General features: G+C 53.2%; 1 protein-coding gene across 1 annotated transcript; it reads left to right on the top strand.

Annotated features, from left to right (window-relative positions):
• Nucleotides 1-4642: 4642 nt before the first annotated feature.
• On the top strand, nucleotides 4643-13096 carry LOC120403084. Its single transcript, XM_039533836.1, has 3 exons — nucleotides 4643-4894; nucleotides 5748-5799; nucleotides 6976-13096. Exons 1-3 carry the CDS (start codon nucleotides 4643-4645, stop codon nucleotides 11370-11372), a joined length of 4701 nt encoding a protein of 1566 aa, XP_039389770.1. The 3' UTR covers nucleotides 11373-13096.
• The last annotated feature ends 11395 nt before the right edge of the window (nucleotides 13097-24491 follow it).

The following is a 24491-nucleotide window of genomic DNA, read 5'->3' as shown; positions in this document are numbered from 1 at the left end:
AACAAAAACTATCATCCCCAGACTATGGTTGATAAACTCCAGAAGGGACCCCATTGTCTTAAACCACTATATTAAAATAACTCCAAGGATGCCAGTATAATTTTGCTTGACCTGTTAAAAGCACATCTCTGCAGGCAACTGATTTTAGCAGTTCCCTTGGGTGAGTGCTTGCTTAAAACAGGTTTCACTGTATTATAAAAGACTTACAGCAAAATATTATGTCTAATTACTTCTTATCACAGTTTAACTTTTCGATGTTAATTAAATGCATTAATTTCTGTTGCCAGCCAACATGATCTTAGTCATTGGGTGAAAGTTACAAGTCTGTTATTATTATAAATTGGGTTCATGAGTATTAAAATCTGTCATTTTCCATGGACTTAATCAGTATTTATTACCCTCAATAAATAAATTTTGTCATTAGCATACAACTGACACTTGATATACATCAGCCACTTTATAAATATATCTTTGCCATAGCTGTAACAAAATGGGAATCTCTGGTACTTCTTTATAAAGCACAGAAAAATAGTCTGTAGGTTATTATTTATGCTGTTTTATGGCATGGCAGAGTGAAATGGATTTAAATAAAATTAGAACCCCACTAAATTTTCTGTCATGCTGTCTGGAGTGGCTCAAGAGTGTGAGTGACAACCTCAGGGCAGACTGTTAAGCAAGGCACAAAACCCAAACTGGTTGTGAGTTCTATACTTGGATTTGACATGTATCAAGTGTAAACTCCTCAGGCATTTTAACAGCCTAACCATGGAGTCACAGACAGTACCCTGGGATACTCCAGTTTACCTTGCAAGCTTGCCTTTGGTCCCATACTCCAAAAATCATAGCAATATTCAGGTTACTCCCAGTCCCAAAGGCTAAGTCACTTACCCCAGGTCAATTACACCTTAGATCTTACACCAAAGACAACGTTGGTAGCCCACCCTGTAATAATAAAAAGAAATAAGAGAGTTGTTTACAATGTTAAGGAGATAAACATACATATACCAATGATTTACAGTCTTAGGTTTCAGAAGATGATAGAAGTTGGTATAATAAGCAAACTGTATATATCTGTTAGGGCTAACCCAGACTAAGCAGCTGGGGATCTCTTGCTTATGCTTAGAAATCTTGTTTTCTTACAGTCCAAGCAGCATAGAGATAGTTTCTTCTTGTCAAGGATTTTTATTCCCTTCTCCCAGAGTTCAAGCTTATGGAACAAGTCCACCTGCACATTTCTCCTTCATGGGTGTGGGGGAAGCAATCAACAAAGTCTTTTGTCCTCTGATATTCCACAATGGCTCATTTGGTTTCAGTGGGCCTTCTTCTGGGCAGGACCTAACACCTCCTGTGGTAAACTAGTATTTCACACTGGGAATGCTTCTTTCCTGACTTTGGGGGTTTCAGTTTCATCACAAACACTTTTAGAATCACAGAGCAAGCACTTAAATATTACCTCATAACACGGGATACAGATATCATGAGATAAATGCATGCAGCAATTTACAAGTGTTTCATAAAGTCTAAACACTAAATACTAAATACATTTTCATAAATCTAATACCTGCTTTAACAATAGTAACACAAAGTGAGCCAATGTTCAGCTGAGCCCTTGGCATGAGCTGGCACCTGATCTGCCAGCGTCACATTTTCATCTAGAACTAGATGATGTTTTTCAGGTTCACAAAATGTATCAACTCCCCCCATTATTTTTTCATTCTTGCACACCTGTGCATGTCTTACTCCTATTTGGGGCTGTAAGCAAAACTATGAACATACTGTTAAGGTTATTCTCATGGGATCTCTAGCCCTTCCCATAGCAGTAAGTGCCTGAAGTCTCCGGATGCACAGGAGAACGAATAAAAGAAATGAATGTAGGGATGTACCAGAGTTGTGGGCTGACAAGATTGACTTTACAGTGGGAGAAGGGGAAAAAAGTTTTGTGGCTGGAAAAAAAAAGTGTTTTGGATGAATCAACGAGTCAGTGGAGGAGAGGAGAGAGCAGGAAGGAAGAGGCTGAATAGTCATGGACAATGATGACTATGCCCTGGTCTACACTAAGCTCGGGGGTCGAACTAGGGTACGCGAATTCAGCTACGTGAATAACGTAGCTGAATTCGAACTACCCTAGTTCGACTTACCGTCCAGACGCGCGAAGCGAACTCCGCGGCTCCAAGGTCGACTCCGGCAACTCCTCCTGCCGCGGTGGAGTACCGGAGTTCGAACTAGCGCTTCCGGGGTTCGAACTATCGCGTCTAGATCAGACGCGATAGTTCGAACTACGAGCAGTCGAACTCGCCGCGTCGACCGTCCTGGTAAGTGTAAACGTACCCTTGGAGATCTTGGAGGGGTCTGGTGGAGGGGAGGGAGCATAGGTGAGTGTGCAGTATTGAAGGAGTGGAGGTGTGTGGCCAGAGAAAGGGAACTCTGAAGGAGAGATTAGAAAAGCAATACGGTGAAAGACAATGTCAGGTGAGCAATTACATTGGTGAGTGAAAAAGTTAATTCAGGGCTGAAGATCAACTGAGGCCGAAGGTGATTAATGGATCCGATGGGACTTGAAAGTGGAAGCTGAGGTCACTAAGGATGTGGTTGGGTGACTGAGATGAGAGGAAGAGGGAGAGCCAGATGTCAGAGATGAGTCACTGGGTAGATGGCAGCGGTATGGAAGGGGAGAGAAAGAAGAATCAGAGTGATGCTCAAAAGGAGCAGGAACTGAATGGGAGGAGGGGCTGGAGCTGGCAAAGTGGCAGAAGCAGGAAAGGAAATGCCTGATTCTCCCACTGTGATCCTTGGGAGCTGGCTCCGGGGGAGGGGCGTAAGAGAAGAAAGAGCTGCCATAAGTGACAGTGGCTACAGAGGTGCTGTAAGATTCATAGATTCCAAGGCCAGAAGGGACCAATATGATCAAACAAAGATGGGAAGATGCTGAGACTTAATCAAATACCATCCTGGATGTGTGAGAATGTAAGGAAAAAAGGGTTATAAAAGATTGTGAGGCCATCTCCTCATTGGGATATTGGGATGACAGGACAATGGAAACCTTATTATCCTTCCCTCTATGGTGCTTCTCCACTTCCTGTTCATTCCATCTTCACTTCTGATTGTCTTGTCTCCATAAGGTTGTGGGTATATGCAATGCAGGAGGTCATTTTGCTACACTTATCTTTCTTTCTGTGGCTGCTTGTATGCTTGTATACTTGTATGAATTTGGGTACTAAATAAAGTCTTTGTGTTTCTATGCACATGTCTCAACGATCTAATTTCCCATAACAAATCTCAAATAGCCACCTGATAAAATAACCTGTTATTAGAGCCTTGTGCATTTTGCACCCTAAATTAATCATAGGCGACAGTGAGCACACTTAGCAGCTCACGCTCATTGTTTACAAGTGCCCAACTGACCATGCCAGCTCCATGCACTAGATGTGCTCCTGCTTGGAGGAGACAGGAAGTATTGGATATGTTGGGGCTGTGGGGAGAAGACTCTGTGTAAGCACAGCTATAGACTAGCCACAGAAATGTGGACATCTATGTGAAGAATGCCTGGGGGATGCAGGGGATCAGCAGTGCTGCATGAAAGCAAAGGAACTTCACCAGGAACATCATAGGTTTCAGGAGGGGCAACAATAGAACTGATGCTGCCTCGCATAACTGCCTCTTTTACAATGAATTGCATGCCATACTTGGCAGAAACTCCACCAGCACCCTAAAAATCACCATGGATATCTTGGAGGTGTCTGAGACAAAGCCCCCTGCCATGAACAGCAAGGAGGAAGGGTGGCAGGGAGGAGATGCGATGAGGGACTCCAGCCATGCCACAAGCCAGAATTTGTTAGAGACTCTCCTACAGTCTAGCCAGTCCCACTAGATGCGTGCAGATGAGCCTGTTGAAGGAAAAGGAACCCAGAAAAGTGTGTGCACACGTTTTTCCTTACAAAGTTTAAATCTGAAGATGGCGTCCATTCCATCCCCAAGTTAACAAGACAAAGGTTTCAACTTTTCGTTGTAGGAGAAGAAGTTAAATGCAAGCATGGGCAATGTTGTGTGAATGTGTACAGTAAATGAAGATATCCTTAGTCATACTGAGCAGAGAATTGCTTAATCAGATTTTCTTCTGAAAATTCTCCTCTCCCTGTCTCTGAATTGAACAGTGCCAGGGTGGAAGATGGTGGCACATAAGAACGGCCATACTGGGTCAGACCAAAGGTCCATCTAGCTCAGTATCATGTCTTCTGACATTGGCCGGTGGATGTTGACAGACAGACACCCGGTCTGGGGACCAGTCCCATCCAGAGCCTCACAGCGCCTGCCTGATTCACTTTGGTGTTACTCCAATTTAATGCCATTCTCCAAGGGGTTATGCTGGTGAATGCCATTCCAGAAGGATGTTATCAATGAAAGAGAAGTCAGAAAAAAGCCTCAAGACTGATTCACAGGTTAGAAACCCTGCCGCCTAGTGAGAGACTGAGGAGCTCTATCTCTTTTGCTTAATGAAGAGAAGGTTACGGGGTGACTCAGTCACAGTCTCTAAGTACCTACATGGGGGGCTGGGGAGGGGCTGCAGGGAGCCAGGGTCTTGCCCACCTCTGATGCCTGCAGTCCCTTTGTGATGTCAGGACCCGCCTGGTCCTGGCCCTTTATGATGCGTCACTGGAACAAACAGCCCCTCAGGCGAGATCCAGCCACAGCAGTAGCAGGGAGTGTAGTGTCTCCACGCCCAGTGCGCGTCCAGACCGTCCTCCCCAGCATGTTTGACGCAGGAGTGGGGATCATGCAGAGCTGGTTCTGTGCCTGCTTTGACAGCTCCTGGGTGTTGTACACCTGCATCCTTCTGGTCCTGGTCATCTGGGTGGCCATGGCGACGCAGCACAGCTTCTCCTGGAGAAGCAGGATGGTAGGAGGACCCTCCCCAACCCCCCACCCCCAAGCCTTCCTGCGCTCTCAGCAGAGCTTGCCTGGACACAGCCTCATGGAAGGGAGGGTGGGTGGGTGGGTGGAAGTGCCCGAGGCCCCCTGTTCTAACCAGGCCCCGTTGGGCTGGTGGGGCACATCCACAGCGAGAGACAGGGCCACAGACAGAGCTCGTGGCTCCATTCATTGGTTGTTCCTTACTGCACCGACCACCAGCTAGTGCTAGAAATGCCAGGGCTCTCCCTCGTGGTCCCAGGGTTCCCGGCACCCCTGGCACTAAGCCGGCTCTGGCCAGTTATTTCTCTCCGCTGGGGGAAGCTGAACAAACCCTCCCAGCTCCCTCCCAAAGCCACAAGCTTTCCTGGGTCCCTGGCCTCCCAGCCGGCCAGGGAGAGGGCAGGCAAGAGGTGGGGGGAGAAAGAGGGAATCCAGGACAGATCTTTGGGTTTGGTCAGTTGGGGATCCTGCCTTGGGTCCCAGATCAGTTGGGGAGCTGGGCTCGCAGGTGGGAACCAGGGGAGACGGGGAGAGAAGAGGAAGCCAGAGCACATTGCGAAGCCCAAGGGCCTGGTCCCCATTCGACTCATAACACTGGGGGCAGAAATCACCCACTCTGGTGTGGCGATGCCCCGATGTCGGGGGGTGGGGGACCCAGGATTGTTCCAATGACACTTGGGTGGGGAGCCCGGGGCATGGCCGAAGGATCGTGAAGTTCCCCAGCTGCAGGAGGTGGAGGGAAGCATGGGCACCCCTGGCACTGGGCTGGGCGGGAGGCTGGCACTGCACGGCCTCAGTCTGGGTACCACGTAACTCTGCCGCTTCCTTGGCTCCCGCAGGCTCTTCTGGTCAGCAGGCTCCGGTGGAGGGGGACGGAGGACGAGGGAGAAGGTAAGGCCCTGCCTCACGCTCCCTAACGGCTCCCTGGCTCAGAATCCCAGGGCTTCTCCCAAGCCCTCCACCCTGGCCCAGGGGTCCCACACGAGGCCTCCCAGACTTGGCCTGCCCCTGGGGATGGGAGCAGGAGCCAAGGTGCTGACTGGAGCCGGGATAAGCTGACATGCTGCTAACGAATCGTCGTCTGGGGGCTTTGCAGTGATGGATGCAAACACCCGATTGTCCCCTCTGGCAGGTTGTCCCCATGTCCTCCAGGGCTTTGCGCAGGCTAATGGTGAGCATCGGGGGGGAGCTACCTGCCCTTCCCAGAACAGGGCAGCTTTGCCAGCAGGAGGCACTGCCCACTGCCCAGCAGATCTTGTCTTTATTTCACCCCATCTGCTCTGTCTTGGATAGGGGTGTAGCCCCCTGGCACTCCATTGCTGTGCATCATACCAGGGCTTGCAAGGCCAAGGCTGCTAGGTGCCGCCAGCCCCTGACATTTGCCAGAGAGATTTCCTGGGATCCCGCACACTGGCGAGACCCATTTCTGCAGGATGGGACACTGGCTGGGTTATTTGCACCAGGACCATGTGCCATTCGGGTTTTTGGTACTGGGATAGCACACCGGCCAGATTCACGGCCCTGGCACGATGCCTGGGCCAGATTCCCGGCGCTGGGACTTCACCGTGGCCAGGTTCACAGCACTGGCAGTGTTTGAGAGGGGGCCTGGCGTGGTGCTGGCGGAGTGTTTCATCGGGCTCCGGGCTCTCACAAGCTCAGCATGCCTGGTTCTGGAGCAGCAGCGCAGAGTGGCCTGGGGCCAGGGCACTGGAATGAGGGGGCCGGGGGGCCATGCCCTCTGACTTTGGACTGGCTGTAAGGGCGAGCAAGAGGCAGGGCATGCAGAGAAGAAAGAGCAAGCGGGTAGCAGGCTCTTGGAGGGAAGCAGTGGCAGAGGAGCGGGGCTTGGTGTGGGAGCGAGGACTCAGGGGGAATGGGTCACAGGCGGGCAGGGCGCTGGGAGAAGGAGTGGCATGGGGCAGGGTCTAGGGGTTAGGAGCAGTGTGGGAGTGGGGATTCGGGGTTGGGGTGGTACGGGTGGGTGGGGTCACGGTTCGGGTGCCCGTGGCCGCCGCTACGTTCAGGCCCCATCTCTCCTCAGAAGCCCTCTCTGCTGTTCTGTTTTAGGTGCAAAGAAGCAGTGGGTGAAACAGCCGCGTGACCGGCTGTGCCGGGACCCCCCACACCGTGCTCGCCAAGCCGCCAGGCGCAGCTCCATCCGCCAGTTGCTGTGTGACAACTCAGACTGTGCCCTGTGCAATGAGGCGGCCTGGCAAGCCGAGCGGCTGGTATATGCCGACAGGGCCAGCGCGTGGGTCCCTGCCGGGCCAGGATCACCTCCTGCTCCCGCATCCTGCTCCAAAGGCAGCGTGGAGCTCAATGTGAGGCACAAGCACATCCAGTACCTCTGGGCTCTCCCCACCCTGTACGCGGAGTCCCTGGCCAAGATGGTGCCCTGCCCGCCCGTGCCACCCACCCCCCTGCTGCCCCTGGGTGTGGCCATCGAGTTCTGCCCCCTGGAGACCCCCTTCATGGCCCCCGAGGGCCGGGAGCTGCTGGAGAGGCATGTCCTGAAGAAGCGGCTGCAGCACGAATGGGGCCTGCCGGGCCTGGTGCGGCGATCGCTGAGGTGTTTCATGCCACCCACGCGCCCCAGGCCCAAGGGGAGCGACCGGCCGGCAGCCATGGAGCTCCGTGTCAGCAGCAGGGCCCCTCCCATCCCTCTGGCCACCAAGAGGGAGCTGGAAGCCCAAATCCGGCGGAGGGTGGCCGAGAGGAGGTGGGGGCTTCCCAGGAGGGTGCAGGAGTCCCTGTGGGGCTTCATGCTCCCCACGACCGCAGCTCCGGGGACACATCCAGACACTCAAGGCAGAAGGGCCAGCCGGCCGCTCAGGGGGCTATCAGCGAGAAGGGCTCCAAGAGAATCACCCTCCAGGGCGGCACCCGTGGGCCCCACAGCGGTGGCTGTCTCCTTAGCCAGGCCCCTGGGAACTGCATGGCGCCAGCAGCTCAGCCGGGACACGTGCCACCAGCTGCTGGAGAGACATGTGACCAGGAAAAACATAGAGATCCGTCTGGGCCTGATCCCCCGCAGGGCCCAACAGTCACAGGAAGCCGCCCGCCGGGTGGGAAAGCTCCCCTTGCCCCGGCTGATTCGGCCGGGCCAGAGATCCCTGGAGCTGCGGCCCCGGGAGCTGCTCTTCCTGGAGCAGGCGGCCTCGGATCACCTGGAGCTCAACCTTCTCCACAAGCACCTGAGCTTCAGGTGGGGGCTGCCCACGCTCTACCGACAGTCCCTGGCCAAGCTGTTCCACGCAGGCCCCTCGCCCGCCCCGCCGCCCTCCAGCTCCCGCACAGCTGGGGCCGAGTTCACGGAGCAGGAGCTGACCTTCCTCCCACCGGGAGCCCGGGAGGAGCTGGAGCTGCACGTGAGGAAGAAGAGGCTGCAGCACGAGTGGGGGCTGCCTCTGATCATCCACAAATCCATGCGGGGCCTGATGGCGGCTCCCCCCCGCCCCGGCCAGCCCAAGGCCCCTCCGCCAGCTGACGAGGACGTGGCCGTTCTCCAGCCCGAGCTGTTCTTCCTCAGAGAGGGCAGCAGACGAGAGCTGGAGCTCAGCCTCCGCAAGAGACTCATGCACCGGCGCTGGGGGCTGCCCAGGAGGATCCAGGAGTCGGTGCGGCTGCTCCAGCCTGCCTCAGCCCCTGCGGAGTTCAGGCCTCGCAGCCGTACAGAAAAGGATGCAGAAGGGCCTTTCCTGCTGCCCTGGCACAAGAGCACCGTGCACCTGGAGCGGGGCATGGGGAAAGCCAGGAGAGCGGTCGCTGCTCCCCACCAGCGGCTCAGCCTGGGACGTGACGCTCAGGAGCGGCTGCAGATCCATGTGGCAAAGAAATGTGTGGAGATCCGGCTGGGGGCCGTCCCCACTGCAGTGAGACGCTCTTGGCAAAGGCTGCATCTCGTATCCCGGCTGCCCCTCCCCAAGCTGATCCCTGCTGGGGACAGGCCCCCGAAAGCCAGGAACCCCCTGCTGCCCTTCGTGCACCCGGTGGGCGTCTGCCACCTAGAGCTGAATGTGCAGCACAAACATCTCACGGCCCTGTGGGGCCTGGGCACTCTCTACACCCAGTCCCTCAGCAGGATGGTCCCCAGGGCACCCCCTGGGCCGGTTCCACCCCGTGAGGCTGAAGTCGAGTTCTGGGCGCGGGAGGCTCTGTTCCTGGGCCCGGAGGCCAGAGAGGCCCTGGAGCTGCACGTAAGGAAGAAGAGGCTGCAGCACGAGTGGGGGCTGCCTCTCATAGTCCAGAAAGCCATGCGGAGCCTGATGGCGGCTGCCCCCCACCCTGGCCAGCCCAAGGCCCCTCCGCCAGCCGACGGGGACGTGGCCGTTCTCCAGCCCGAGCTGTTCTTCCTCAGAGAGGGCAGCAGACGAGAGCTGGAGCTCAGCCTCCGCAAGAGACTCATGCACCGGCGCTGGGGGCTTCCCAGGAGGATCCAGGAGTCGGTGCGGCTGCTCCAGCCTGCCTCAGCCCCTGCGGAGTTCAGGCCTCGCAGCCGTACAGAAAAGGATACAGAAGGGCCTTTCCTGCTGCCCTGGCACAAGAGCACCGTGCACCTGGAGCGGGGCGTGGGGAAAGCCAGGAGAGTGGTTGCTGCTCCCCACCCACGGCTCAGCCTGGGACGTGACGCTCAGGAGCGGCTGCAGATCCACGTGGCAAAGAAATGTGTGGAGATGCGGCTGGGGGCCGTCCCCGCTGCAGTGAGACGCTCTTGGCAAAGGCTGCATCTCGTGTCCCGGCTGCCCCTCCCCAAGCTGATCCCTGCTGGGGACAGGGCCCCGAAAGCCAGGAACCCCCTGCTGCCCTTCGTGCACCCGGTGGGCGTCTGCCACCTAGAGCTGAATGTGCAGCACAAACATCTCACGGCCCTGTGGGGCCTGGGCACTCTCTACACCCAGTCCCTCAGCAGGATGGTCCCCAGGGCACCCCCTGGGCCGGTTCCACCCCGTGAGGCTGAAGTCGAGTTCTGGGCACGGGAGGCTCTGTTCCTGGGCCCAGAGGCCAGAGAGGCCCTCGAGCTGCACGTCAGGAAGAAGAGGCTGCAGCACGAATGGGGCTTCCCTGCACTCATCGAACGGTCGCTCAGAGCCTTTGTGCCGGAGCCCCCGCTGCCGGGGCCGACCGCAGCCCGCCAACGCGCCGAGCTGCACGTCCTCATCCTGGGGCAGGAGACTTCGCTCATGGACGGGGACACGAGAGGCCACCTGGAGCGTCACCTCCGGAAGATGACGCTGCAGCGGAGGTGGGGCCTTCCCCGGAGGATCCAGGAGTCCTTGCGGCTGTTTGCTGCTACTGCCCTGCCGGCTGGCCCGCAGCTTCCTGGGGCCGGTGGAGAAAGGGGCGTCGGGCAAAGCCGGCTGAGGCCCAGCCAGCCAGACGTCCCCGCAGGCAGCCGCTTGGCAGGAGACAGCAGAACCCATGGCCTTGCTGCCGAGCGGAGGGACAAGCTCCAGCGGCACCTCGCGAGGAAGTGCCTAGAGATCAGGCTGGGGGTGAGGCCGGCCCTGGTGAAGAGATCCCAGAGAGTGGCCAGGGACGGGGAGAGGATCCGCCTCCCCAGGCTGATCTGTGCAGGCCAGAAGCCCCCCAAACCCAGGGGCGGCTCCCTGCTCTGCCTGCCGCCCACGGCTGTGAATACACTGGACATGAACGTGAGACACAAGCAGCTGGTGCATTTCTGGGGGCTGCCCACGCTGCAGGCGGCGTCTCTGCAGAGGATGATGCCGAAGGCTCCAGCTGTGCCGCTGGGGCGTGCAGCAGGGAGGGCCCGGATTCAGATGGGCCTGGCTGGACGCATTGGGGCTGAGGAGCCGGAGAGGAACGGTTACAAGGAGCCGCCTCTGGTCACGGGGCCGCCTCTGATCACAGCCGAGGCCAGGGACCATCTGGAGAGCCACATCCTGAGAAAGAAGCTCCAGCACGAGTGGGGCTTACCGCGGGTGGTGCTGAGATCCCTGGGCGCGTTCACACCCTCACCGCCTGGGAGGGGACCCCCGAGGCAGGCCCAGGCCCCAGCCAGCGAGAGCGTCACCACGGGCAGCCTGCTCTTCCTGCACACGGAAACCAGGGAGCACCTGGAGTCACACGTCAGGAAACTGGCCCTGGAGCGGAGATGGGGCCTGCCCAAGAGGATCCTGGAGTCCCTACAGATGTTCCTGCCGCCTGCCCAACCAGGAGCAGAGCCCAGAGGCCAAACCCAGCCCCTGCTCCAAGTCTCCCCTACACCCCCCCAAGGTCCTACAGCCCTCTGCATGGGTCAATTGGAAGAGCTCCAGCCAGGCCCCGGGGAGCCCCTCACCCACCGGTCCCAGCACTGGCTTGAAATGGGGGTAAAGGAGGGCAAAGCCAGCTGCTCTGAGGCAGTGTCCCAACACACCCTGGGGAGCAGCAGCAGGAGAAGCCAGGAGACCTCCAAGATGAGCAATAAGGAAGGGCCCCCCAGCCTCATCACTCCCAGCCTGTAACCAGAGACAATGCGGGAGACAAAGTTTCGTCCGCAGCCTCCAATGAGCTTGTGGGCCCCCTGTCCAGCAGCCGGGGGCCAGCCAGCCCCTCGGAGCAGCGCCCGCGGTCTGCAGAGGGGCTGTCCCAGTTCAGCACTGAGGGCGAGTGGGAGATGGTCGGGGACTGGGACAGCGAAGCCGTGGCAGCCTGGGATGCGGAACGAGAAGGCAGCCTGGGGTGGAAGAAGAGGAGGGACACCAAGGGGCAACGCGGCATGAGAGAGATGCCAGCGGAGGGGACAGGCCCCAGGGCTGGAACCAACATGAGGCAGACAGACGCCCTGGTGCTGACTGAGGCACCGCCCGGGGCTGAACAGCCGCCCCGTGCACCTCCAGGGAGAGGGGCCGAGTCACCGTCCGTCCCCTGCAAGGGGAAGGGCTCCACCTTCAGGGGAATCATGCTGGGCTTCCTCAAACGCGTCACCTCCAGGGCATCGGTGGAGAAGAGAGGGCAGGTCGACAGGTCAATGGCTGCACCACACGGAGCCCCACCGCCCCCTCAGAAACTCGCCCCATCCCCCAAGAGCGTGACCTTCAACGCCAACGTCCACGTGCGGGCAGAGGTCAGGAGATGCCAGCTGTGTTCCAGCGCGGAGGAGATGGACGGTGCTGGGAGAAAGGAGCCAGCCGCAGCCGCTCGGACCAGGGGGCTGCCAGGGAATGGGGCTCCCCAGGAATCTGGGGCAGCCTCCCCCGATGCCAGGCGAGGAGACAGTGTGACCAGGGGAGAAGAACCTTCTCCAGAGGAAACAGGGCCCTCAGCAGAGTATGGTGGATACCAAGAGCGGGTGACCCTGAGAGTGAGCGAATGCAGAGAGGGGCAGGTGCATGACCCCAGTGGGACGCCAGCTGTGCCAGCAGGACCTTCCGCCCAGTGGCCACCACCCCCAGCCTGCCCCGCTGCCAGGGACGCCAGAACAACCGGCAGTCACAACGGAGAAGGAGGAAAAGGAGTCTCACAGTCTGGCTCAGCAGCCCGGGGCTCCAACCAGCCGTCTCCCAGGGAGTCCTCCAGAACAAAGCTCAGAGAGCAGAGGGGTCGGGGACTCAGCCCTTCTCGCCCACGGGGTCTCTCCAAGAGCCAGGTGGAAGGCCCGCGGTGCAGCGGCAGGGCCAGAGGACCAGACAGCGAGGGGATCCTGGCCCGCAGCAGAGAGTGGAGATCCAGCAGCAGAGGGAGGCCCACCGGCAGAAGAACAAGGTCCAGAAGCAGAGAAGGGGAATCCCTGGTGGGAGAGGAAGTCCAGGATCGGCAGGGCACATGCAGGAGGCCAGGCAAGGCCAGGTCACACAGGGTGGCCACACCAGCCAATGGCGTGGGAGGAAATGCCACCGAGGACACATCTGGGACACTCGGAGTGTCTAATCTGGAGCGCTGTGGGCACCGGGCCAGGCTGGAAACTGAGCTTCCGCAGCCAGGGTCACGTCCTGGCAAGAGTGCAGGCCAAGTGTGCTGGTTCCACCAGCATGGTGCTCACGCCCACCTTCGCCACGTACACGACAGAACGCCAGCGCTGCGCGGAGAGAACCTGTGTGCCCTGCGGGAGAGGATGCAGGCCCGGCGGAGGAAGCTGTCCCCGTCACTCAACAGCGCCGCCTCCGAAGAGGAGAGCCGCCTCCGGGCCTTGGACGAAAGTTAGGGTTGGGGCTTGCAGGTGGCTAATAAAGCTCAATTTTGTGTGCAATCCACAGGAGTGAACTGAGGCCCAACACAGCAGCAGAGGGGAGGGCAGGGTCTAGTGGCTGGCACTACTGTTGCCAGGTGTCCAGTTTTTGACAGGAAGGCCTGGTCGAAAAGGGACCATGGTGGCTCCAGTCAGCACCGCTGACCAGGCCATTAAAAGTCCACTTGGCAGCACAATGGGGCTAAGGCAGGTTTCCTGCCTGCCGTGGCTTCACCTGGCACCCAGAAGTAACGGTATGTCCCTCTTCCAGTTCCTACGCATAGGGGCAGCCAGGAGGCTCTGCACGCTGCCTCCACCCCAAGCGCCAGCTTCACAGCTCCCATTGGCCGTGGTTCCCAGCCAATGAGAGCTGCGGGGGCGGTGTCTGCAGACAGGGCAGCGTGCAGAGCCCCCTGGCTGTGCCTCTGGGTGGGAGTCAGAGGGGGAACATGCCACTGCTTTTGGGAGCTGTCTGAAGTAAGTGCTGCCTAGATCCTTCACCCTGACCCCCTCCTGCGCCCCAACCCCTGTCCTAGCCCTGACCCCCTCCCACTCCTCAAACCCCTCATCCCCATCCTCACCCCAAAACCTGCACTCCCAGCTGAAGTCCTCACCCCCCCGCACCGCAACCCTGAATTCCTCATTTCTGGCCCCACCCCAGAGCTGGCACTCCCAGCCAGAGCCCTCACCCCCTCCCGCACCCCAACCTCCAGAGCCAGCCCAGTGAAATGAGCGAGTGAGCGAGGGTGGGGAGAGTGAGCGTCAGAGGGAGGAGGGATGGAGTGAGTGGGGGCGGGGCCTCGGAGAAGGGCAGGGTCAGGGCAAGGGTGTTTTGTGAAAGTAGAATGTTGGCAACCCCACCTGTGCAGCGCCTGGCACAACAGGGTTTGATCCCAGCTGAGGCAGCGCCTGTATCTCACACTGTGTCTGGGCAGCGCCTGGCACAACAGGGCCCTGATCCCAGCTGGGGCAGGGCCTGTCTCTCACGCTGTGTCTGGGCAGCGCCTGGCACAAGGGAGCTCTGATCTCAGCTGCAGCTGTGAGATAACTAATGATAACGAGCAGAAGCTGAGCTATAATTAGCATCCTTGGAACTGCATTCAGGCCCGTCAGCCCCATCCCGGAGCAGGGTGCCCTGTGCTGGGCAGACATGGCATACAAGCCATCTCCTGCCCCACAGGGCTCTCAGGCTTAGGCCCCGATCCTGTGGTGAGCTCCCTATGGGCACAGCTGTGTCCCTACATGCTGCACCTCGCAGGAGTGGGGCTAACCTGGGACAAGACGGGACAGGTGGGTGAGGGGCAGCTGCCCGGCCGGCCGTGGGTGTGCAGAGGAGCTGGGTGTGATTGGGAGATGGCCTCAGCTGTATTGTTAACAGAGGGGAACAAGGCTCATAGGGTAGGAGCCCCCTTAGGAAGGAATCAAACGTGGGGGACCCAGTGGCGGGGCACTGGCCTGACACTCAAGAGGCCTGGGTTCAATTCCTGCTTCAGACAGGTCCATCCTGGGTGATCCTGAGCAAGTCACTGCGGCTGGACCCACAAAGTCTCTGGGGTAGAGCGATGCAGCATGGCGTTGTCAGTGACTTCAATCCCTGGGCTCCACAAAGCAGAGCTCGGCGCCTGGGCTCCCTGCACAGGGTCTAGGAGAGGTGGGTTGCCTGGGAAGGGGACCCACAAAGCCAGCACACCAGGAGGGGAGCCACATACGCCAGCCAGGTGCTAACCCCCCCAACACTGGAGCCAGTCTCTAGGAAAGTATCAGAGGGGTAGCCGTGTTAGTCTGGATCTGTAAAAGCAGCAAAGAATCCTGTGGCAGCTTATAGACTAACACGTTTTGGAGCATGACCTTTCGTGGGTGAATACCCACTGCATTGGATGCAGGTAGTGGAAATCTCCAGGGGCAGGTATATATATGCAAGCAAGAAGCAGGCTACAGATAATGAGGTTAGTTCAATCAGGGAGAATGAGGCCCTCTTCTAGCAGCTGAGGTGTGAAAACACCTCATCAGGGATCTACAACCCATCCTGGACCTTGACCCCACACTTTCACAGGCTTTGGGTGGCAGTCCAGTCCTTGCCCACAGACAACCTGCCAACCTGAAGCATATTCTCACCAGTAACTGCACACCGCACCATAATAACTCTAACTCAGGAACCAATCCATGCAACAAACCTCGATGCCAACTCTGTCCACATATCTACACCACCGACACCATCACAGGACCTAACCAGATCAGCCACACCATCACCGGTTCACTCACCTGCATGTCCACCAATGTAATATACGCCAGCAATGCCCCTCTGCCATGGAACAACAAACAAAAGTAGAGGAGTTATGTGCTTTTCATCCCCCATGGGGTTAGGTGGGGGAGGGGGCCATGTGGACCATTTTGTGTATGTACATAGGGATGTCCCTTTTATCCTCCTGAGAGATCTTGATGAAATTTTCAAGGAGATACTCTGCCATCTTCTCCCAAAGGTTTCTAGGGATGGCAGCCTTATTTCTTCCTCCCAAGTAGGATACTTTCTCATGCTACCTCAGGATGAGTTTGGCTGGCTCTGTTGCAGTAAACAGAGTAGTGGCATAAAGTCCCAGGTGACTTTGTGACACAAGTAGCAGCTGTGTTCTACATGTCTTTGTGACTCTCAGGAGTGAGATATCAGCTAAAATCACCACCACCTATGCAAAATAGTACCAATATTCAGTGCCACTGCCCTATACTTGTACTCATAGAAAAAGGACTGAAAACTTATAGCTTCCTACAACAGAAAGTCCTCCCCCTCCCCCCCCCCCCGAGCACATATTCACCATGGCTAGGGCTGGAGAGCGCTGTTATGCTGAGCTGTACAAAGGTGAAGCATCAATAAACATTTCTTACTAAAATAATATGGGAAGGGAGTTTTGAAACTTATCTTTCCCTTTCCATTGTCACTGTAAATCAATGGTATAGCTGTCCATTTTTATAAGTAGCTTCTCATGTGGCAGCCTGGAGGACTGCTCCCATCCATGCCCACAGAATGCCTGGCCCTGATGAGGTGAAAAAGGAATAGGACTAGGGAGGCCATGTTCTGCAAGATTCTTCAAACAGTGTTGCATTGGACCTTGAATAAAGGGAGAAGGCTAATATGACCAACAGTATGGAGAAAGACAGAGGACAGAAGAAGGCCCAGGAATCTCAGCAGAACAAGGAGAGAGAAATGCACTAGGATATAATGGATCTTCTCAGGCAGTAAACACAATTGCTGCGGACTCTGGTTGAGCTACCAGATTTGGTTGGTCCAAAAATTCCAGATTCTGTATGATTTTCTATCCTTGTAGAACTCGATGGTCGCTGTTCCCTGCACCTCCAACATACCACATGGTGTCTCAGACTGCATCTTAACCTCTACCACTCCATCCTGGGGGATAACGAGGAGAACTGTAGCTTCATATACACTGACCTGTAAGAATGAGGGTTGGTGTACGTGTACCCAGAATGAACTACATTTGTGCTCTCAAATGGACAGAAATGTTTACTCCCTTTCTAATTTTAAATTTTCACCCCATTAATTTATGTTAAAAATTGTATAACATTGTCTGTGGGTTTTATTTACATATTGATTTTCTTCACTCCCCCCCCCTTAGTAAAATTCTATTTTTAGGAGAATCACATTATCTGTATTAGTTTACAACTAATATTGCAAAATGCATAGCTGTAGTCAAACCAAACAGTACTTGTAAAGCTACACAATTCTTAGCAGCATCCAAAGCTCCAGGCGCAGAGAACACTCCTATGCAGAACATTCTGTGACAGACAGGTAATGTTCTCTTTCAAAGTCTCCCTCAACTGCATAGCACCATGTTGAGCTCTTGCAACAGTCCTTGTGTGTGGCTATTCAACATCAGCAAACAGCCACTCACCCTCTGCCCTGGCAGCAGATTTTCCCTCACAAATATTATGCAGGACATAACAAGCAGCTGTAACCATGGCGATATTTTTCTCACTGAGATCCAGTTTAGTGAGTAAACACCTTCAGCATCCCTTCAGTCTACCAAAGCACATTCAGCTGTCATTCAGCACCTGCTGAGCTGATAGCTGAATCTTTCATTGGTGCTCTTGAAGTGGCTGGTAGGCTGATTCATGAGCCAAGAGATCAAAAGGTAGGCTGGATCCCCAGAATCACCACTGGCATTTCAATGTTGCCAATGGTAATTGCTGGTCAGGAAAGAATGTCCCTCTTTGCAACTTTCTGAACAGTCCTGTGTTCTTAAGGATGAAAGCGTCATACACCTTCCCTGACCAGTCCAAACTGATATCAGTGAAGCATCCTCAGTGATCCACCAATGCTTGCATAACAATTGAAAAGTTGCCCTTTCTGTTAATCTACACTGATGCAAGGTACCAAAATAAAACTATACATGGTATATATCAGCCTGCCACAGTTCAAATCCATCTGGCTGCAAATCCATCTGCTATTTCCTGCTCATTGCCTAGAGTCACAGTCCTGTGTAGCAGGAGATGATTAATGGCCCTACATATTTTCATAACAGTCCCCACTGTGGATTTTCCAACTCCAGAATGATTTCTCACTGACCAGTAGCAATCTGGTGTTGCAAGCTTCTGCAGTGCAATCACCACTTCCTTCTCTGCTGTCAATGACACTCTCATTCTGGTATCTATGCACTGACGGGCTGGGCTGGGAGGAGCTCGGCACACAGATTCAGGAATGTTCTGCAGCCACTGTTCGTCACCCCATACCAGTCAGTTTTCATTTCTCAGGCCTAGAAGTGGTGCTCCACCATCAGTTGCTGCTCTGTGAACACCACCACCAACTATGAACTATGCTTTTTTATGTCCCTCACCAAACAGTCTTCAAAGAAATCCTCATGTCCCCTAGGTGTTGTGGTACTTCCTGAAGGTCTATAAATACAGGAGACTCCTACATCCTATATTTGCAAAGTTCATGAGAAAGTGCAGAGCTCTATGGGATCCATGTCAGAAATGGCAGAGACTGAAAAGTGCCATGCATGTTTGTGTGATTTTTAAAGGAAGGCATGAAAATTATGGCATATGAATGGCATTATGGGATGGAGAACATTCTGTGCCAGGAATTTGACCCCTAGCTCCCAGAAATCCCTGGGCAAGTCATTTCTATCCCACAATATTTTGTGAAAATTTCCCCAAAGGCATTGTGCTAGATGGTGGTGCATGACACACTGGGATACCTACCCATGGTGCACTGCACTTTACAGCAACATAGGCGTTCCTCATGAGTATGCACAGCACTGACATAAGCAGCCAAGTATGCATGCAACCCAAATGATATACAGACTTTGCTGGCTGTATGCTGGCGTACCTTGCATTAACCACAGTCTGTAATGTAGAGATGGCCTAAGTATTTCACCAATATCTAACTGTGTATACATCCACATAAACAGAACTAGCAAGATGGTCTGACATATGACAGAGTGGTGACTTCACCAAAGGTTCCAGTGGTGGCACTACATGTCACAATGAAGTCTTTCAGGGTGTCTACACTGCAACTGTGAGTGAGCCTTCCAGTCGGGGCAGACAGACTCATGCAAACAGGGTTCATCTTGCATGCTAAAAATATCTGTGTGGAGGTTCAGACTAGCCACCCGAGCTCAGACTCACCTGACCCGCAGGGTCCAAGCTCAGGTAGCTAGTCCAAGACTCTGCTGGTGCTGAAATATCTGCACTATATTTGAGCAAGATTGAACAAGCCATGTTAACCCAAGTCTCTGTCCCAGCTTGCTCCCAGCTGCAATGTAGACATACCCTGAAAAAAGCCTTCTGATGCCACCAGGATTTGGGCCTTTGACTCCAACAGGAGATTTGCCTAAACAGGAATGTCAGGACTGGCTGCATACATGACTGTGACAATGCACTGGCATTACACCAAGTGTGTTTTAAAACATCTCCAACCCATGATGGTTTCAGAACATCTCTTTTAAGAGGCAGTTTTTTAAATCAAATTGCAAAAGTGTTTGTGCTCCTGTTACACAAATTGTAAAATCCAGCTAATTGTTTTGGGAAGGAACTAATTAGGAGAATTATCAAGGACAAGATTAAGCTGAATGCAATTCACTGTCTTCAAGAGGGATGTGTTAAAATGGCACTTCTCCTGTCGTCAGCAACTCATTGTAGTTAACTGGGGTGAACTGGTGTTTGCAACAAACTCACAATTGTGTGACTCCTTGGTCATTTCATGCTGATTCCCTACAGTAATCAAGGGGGGGGGGGAGTCACATTTTGGTGTGGCCAAGATCATTGTACACACCAGAGGCCCCTTACATTCTTCCATTTCCTCAAGCTCTCTGTGTGCCACACTCTCATGCCTCTCTATTTCAGGGACTCCCTGCAACCCTTTCCTCCATTCATGTCCCCTACTCACCTATCCCCCTATGCCAGGAGCTGTGTGCTCCCATTCCCAGTGCTCTGTGTGTCTTGCATTCTCCCCTGCCCCCACCATACTAAGGTCTCCCTTCTCCCCTCTACCAGAGGCTCGGTGTGCCCCCCATTCCTCTCTCCACCCTATGCCAGAGTCTGCCATTCTCTCCCCATATCAGGAGCTCTGTGTGCGCCACATTCCGCTCTGATCCCCCATTTCCCCTTAGCATTCTTATTTATTTTCTTTCAGTCTGGAGATAATTCATTCAGGGTGTCAGTATGTTAAACTGTATTGGGAGGATGGATATAGCTCAGATGAGAGATTTTGTTATGATGGAAGGTGTTCACCGCTACCATTAAGTTGTTTGATCTATAGCAGGGGTAGGTTGCACATGAGCTGATTTTCAGTGGCACTCACACTGCCTGGGTCCTGGCCACCAGTCCGGGGGGCTCTGCATTTTAATTTAATTTTAAATGAAGCTTCTGAAACATTTTGAAACCTTATTTACTTTACATATAACAATTGTTTAGTTATATATTATTGACTTATAGAAAGAGACCTTCTCAAAAGGTTAAAATGCATTACTGGCACGCAAAACCGTAAATTAGAGTGAATAAATGAAGACTCGGCACACCACTTCTGAAAGGTTGCCGACCCCTGATCTATAGACAGTAACAGAGGCGTCTGAAGCTGCTGGCTCTGCTAACCAGAAGCAAAAGGCTCCAGGTGTTCCTGTGATGGGGTATACAAACTCCACATTGGGCCTGAAGGGGTTAAGATGCAATAGTGGGCCCAGGTAGCCCGGTAGAGCACGCTCCAGCTGGAGGAGAGAAGGAGCGGGTTAAAAGGAGCTCAGAAGCCCAGGCAAGGAGTGGTGGACAGGTTGTAGTAGAGAAGAAACTTTCTCCAGGAAGCCAGACAGAAAGTGGCACCTAAGCGGGGGACAACAGAGCTGATAAGGCCCCAGGCCAAGTCTTAGCCAACCACCAGCCACTTTGAGACCCAGCAGGTCATAGACCCATACAGTTAGAAGGGACCACAAGGGTCATCTAGTCTAACCCCCTGTCAAGATGCAGGATTTGTTGAGTCTAAACCATCCAAGACAGATGGCTATCCCTAGGCAATTTGTTCCATTGTGCTACTGTTCTTACAGTCAGGAAGTTTTTCCCGAGATTTAATCTAAATCTGCTATGCTGTAGTTTGAGCCCATTGCCTCTTGTCCTGCCCTCTATGTCAAGAGAGAACAATTTTTCTCCAACTTTTTTATGGCAACCAGTGATGGGGTGTTCACTGCTACCCTTGCTCTGAAAAGGTTAACGAAGACTAAGCAGGGGGCTAGCTAACCCAACAGACAACAGATGAAAGGAATCAGGTGGCTAAGGTCCCCAGACTGAGTGAGGGAGCCCAGCTGGGGAGGAATGACCAGGGCCAGGCTTATAAAGACAGGAAATTGTCAGCAGAAAGGGGGCTGCTGGGAAAGGCTGCAGTCACTCCCTGGGAGGAGGGAGGTTGCAGAGATGTGTAGCCTGCAGTAGCTCTCTGTGAAGAGGGAGTGATGAAGTTGGCAAACCCAGAGAGGGGAAGCACCAGATGTTAAGAGGAGGGCTCAAAGAAAGGCAGTAAGATCCAGGGGGGAACAGACCTTGACTGCTGGCTATAAGGTCCCGGAGCTGGAACCCGAAGTAGAAGGCCTGCCTGAGTTCCCCTGCCAGCCACTGAGGGAGTAGCACTATATGGCAGTGAATGGGAAGACTGCCTGAGGTAGCTAGTGTGGGGAGAGATTTTGAAAGACTTTGTTACCCTGGAAGAAGAAAATGCGTAGAGTGACCTGGCCAGAGGGCTGAGTCACAAAAAGTCAGCAGCAGCTCGTGGAGTGAGAGAGGGGCTGCAGACCCAGAGAGATAAGCTGAGAGACAGTGTGCAACTGTGGGAAGGGAGGTTGACTTTATGAGCTATTGCCCAGAGTGGCCAGGAGGAGGTGCCAGCCTAGCAATGAGTGGAGCCCCTTGTCACACAGCATTTCAAGTGTTTGAGGGGGGGACCTGATCGTGTTCTTCAATCTCCTCTTTTCCAAATTAAACATACCCAGTCCCTTCAGCCTACGCTCACGTGGCTTGCATTCCATCCTTTTTATCATTTTTGTAGTTTGCCTCTTCATCCTTTCCAGTTTCTCTACATCCTTTCTGTATAGTGATAACCAAAATTGAACACAGTACTCCAGCTGAGTCTTAACCAGTGCCAAGCAGGGTGGTACTATCACCTTCCGTGACTTGCATGCTATGCCTCTGTTAATGCAACCCAAACTTGCATTTGCTTTTTTCGCAACATTATCGCATTGTTGACTCACATTGAGGTTGTGATCTAGTACAACTCCCCAATCCTTCTCAGTAGTGCTCCTGCCAAGGCAGTTATCCTCCCTTCTGTATTTGTACATTTGGTTTTTCTTCCCTAAGGGTAGAACCTTACATTTGTCTTTGTTGAATTTCATTTTGTTGTCTATAGCCCATTTCTCCAATAGATCGGGTTCCCTTTGAATTTTAGTTCTATCCTTCAAAGTGCTGGCAACCCCCTCCCTCAGCTTTGTGTCCTCTTCAATTGATCAGTATGTTCTCTATTGCTACGTCCAGGTCATTAATAAAGATGTTAAACAACACCAGACCCAGAACAGATTTCCGTCTAACCTCACTTGAGACCTCTCTCCAATCTGACATCATTCCATTAATAGTTACCCTTTCTTTGTGGTTGTTTAACCAATTATGAGTTCACTTAATGGTGGTTCTACCAAGCCTACATTTCTCCAGCTTACTTATGAGAATGTAATGTGGGACTGTCAAAAGCCTTGCTGAAGTCCAGGTACATTATGCATTTCCCCCATCCACCAAACCAGTTACATTACCAAAGAAGGGAATCAAGCTGGTTTGGCATGGTTTGTTCTTAGTAAATTCATGCTGGCTGCTGGGTCCTGTAGAAACGGGCTCATCTGGACCTTTTATGTGAAGCTATTGACTGTTTGGACTACAGGGGCCATGTCCCAAACTAAAGGAGCACATAGGTAGGAAGTAGCCCAGTGTGGCAGACTTAGTCTCTCTGTGTGGGGGAACCTGCCAGTGTTATTTCCCACAGGGCCCTGGACTGAACCATACTGAAGAGGGAGGGTCCAGGTCCTCTTACCATACTCTACTTAAGGGCATAGGCCCAGACAGAGTGGGGGAGGCCAAAACATTCCTGGCACTGCTACCACACCGGGCACCATTCCCATTTGCCCCACAACCACCCCCAGGACACAGAGACAAGGGATTGAAGTCAGGTGCACTAACCACTAGGCCAGCTGGCCCTCTGAGCACCCTATCTCAATATCCAATTTCCTCCTTTCAGTTTTCCAATTTTCATCAGAATCAACAGAGTTTTTCCCATCAATGCCTAGAATATTCCCTGAAGTTTTGGAATTGTTCTGATATGGCACTTGTGATGGTACCTCCCACAAGACTTTATGGAAATATGCTTAGAATGTGTTTTTTGTTACATATGCCATGTTACATATCTCCATAAAGGTTATAATCTACTGAATGTATTAATCCTATTTGTATGCATGTATCATTTTTTGTATTCGAAGTTATGAATGTTATGAATGTTGGCTGTGTACTGGCTTGATTTCTAAATAACCTTAGTAGAGCATTTGGTCGGTTCCTGGAGAAAGGAATGTTGAAATTAAGTATCTAATCAAGAAATACTTAAAGGACAATGGATCTTGGAATGCTCCAATCCACATAAGAAGTCTACTTGAGGACATTCAAGGTAGCATGTAAACAATGGCTGCTACCTGTAAAAACTGTGAGTCATACATGGACATGTGACTTGTCCAGGTGACTCCTAAACGCCATCTTGGAGCTGGACTTTGCATAGGAGTGAGGGGGGGAGTCTCCAACCACAAGAGAAAGTCTATTTAAACCCCTGGGAGACCCCTTCATTTTGTCTTCAGTTGGCTAATGAGAGAGGCTCTTCACCCCCAAGATACTTGGAAGAAACTGGAACAAAGGGCAGTAACTAAAGGGGATGTGAGTGATTGCTGGACCCAGGCTAAAAGGAGATTAGTCTGTAAAAGGGAGCATTCTGGAACTGGTGAGGATCTTATCTGTATTCAGTTTGATTAGACAGAGATTTGCGCATTTTATTTTATTTTGCTTGGTGACTTTGTTCTGTCTGTTACTACTTGGAACCACTCAAATCCTGTATTTCTGTATTTAATAAAATCACTTTTTACTTATTTATTAACTCAGAGTATGTATTAATACCTGGGGGAGCAAACAGCCATGCATATCTCTCTATCAGTGTTATAGAGGGCGAACAATTTATAAGTTTACCCTGCATAAGCTTTATACAGGGTAAAACAGATTTATTTGGGTTTTAGACCCCATTGGGAGTTGGGCATCTGAGTGTTAAAGACAAGCACACTTCTGTTAGCTGCTTTCAGGTAAACCTGCAGCTTTGGGGCAAGTAATTCAGACCCTGGGTCTGTGTTGGAGCAGACGGGTGTGTCTGGCTCAGCAAGACAGGGTGCTGGAGTCCTGAGCTGGCAGGGAAAGCAGGGGTAGAAGTAGTCTTGGCACACTGGGTGGCAGTTCCCAAAGGGGGTTCTGTGATCCAACCCATCACAGCGCTGTGGCAGGTAACAATATTCCCAGTTTGTGGATGGGAAAACCGAGATGCAAAGAGGTTAACTTGCCATAGGTCACAAAGCAAATCAGCAGAAGAGCTGAGAACAGCCTTGTGTTCTCTTGAGTCCAGGTCTAGTGCCCAAGACAATAGACTACACTGTCTCTTCTATTGCGACTCCTTGCTGAGTCACTCACACTAACATATAAGAACATACAGTTGCTATAGTGGATCAGATCTGCTGATTCATCTATTCCAGTATCTAATCTCCAATAGTGGGGAGTAACAGCTGCTTCAGAGGAAGGTGAAATAAACTCTGAAACACTTATGGGAAAACCTGCCCTCAGGAAAAGTTTACTTCTAACCCAA

The sequence above is a fragment of the Mauremys reevesii genome, linkage group 1 (assembly GCF_016161935.1).
Source record: "Mauremys reevesii isolate NIE-2019 linkage group 1, ASM1616193v1, whole genome shotgun sequence".
NCBI classification, from domain to species: Eukaryota; Metazoa; Chordata; order Testudines; family Geoemydidae; genus Mauremys; species Mauremys reevesii.
This window is presented reverse-complemented; position numbering and strand designations above follow the sequence as displayed.

Coding starts and splice junctions, on each gene's coding strand:
- LOC120403084 (XM_039533836.1), top strand. CDS start 4,643: ATGCGTCACTGGAACAAACAGCCCCTCAGGCGAGATCCAGCCACAGCA. Junction 4,895..5,747: donor TCTCCTGGAGAAGCAGGATG/GTAGGAGGACCC, acceptor TGGCTCCCGCAG/GCTCTTCTGGTCAGCAGGCT. Junction 5,800..6,975: donor GACGGAGGACGAGGGAGAAG/GTAAGGCCCTGC, acceptor GTTCTGTTTTAG/GTGCAAAGAAGCAGTGGGTG.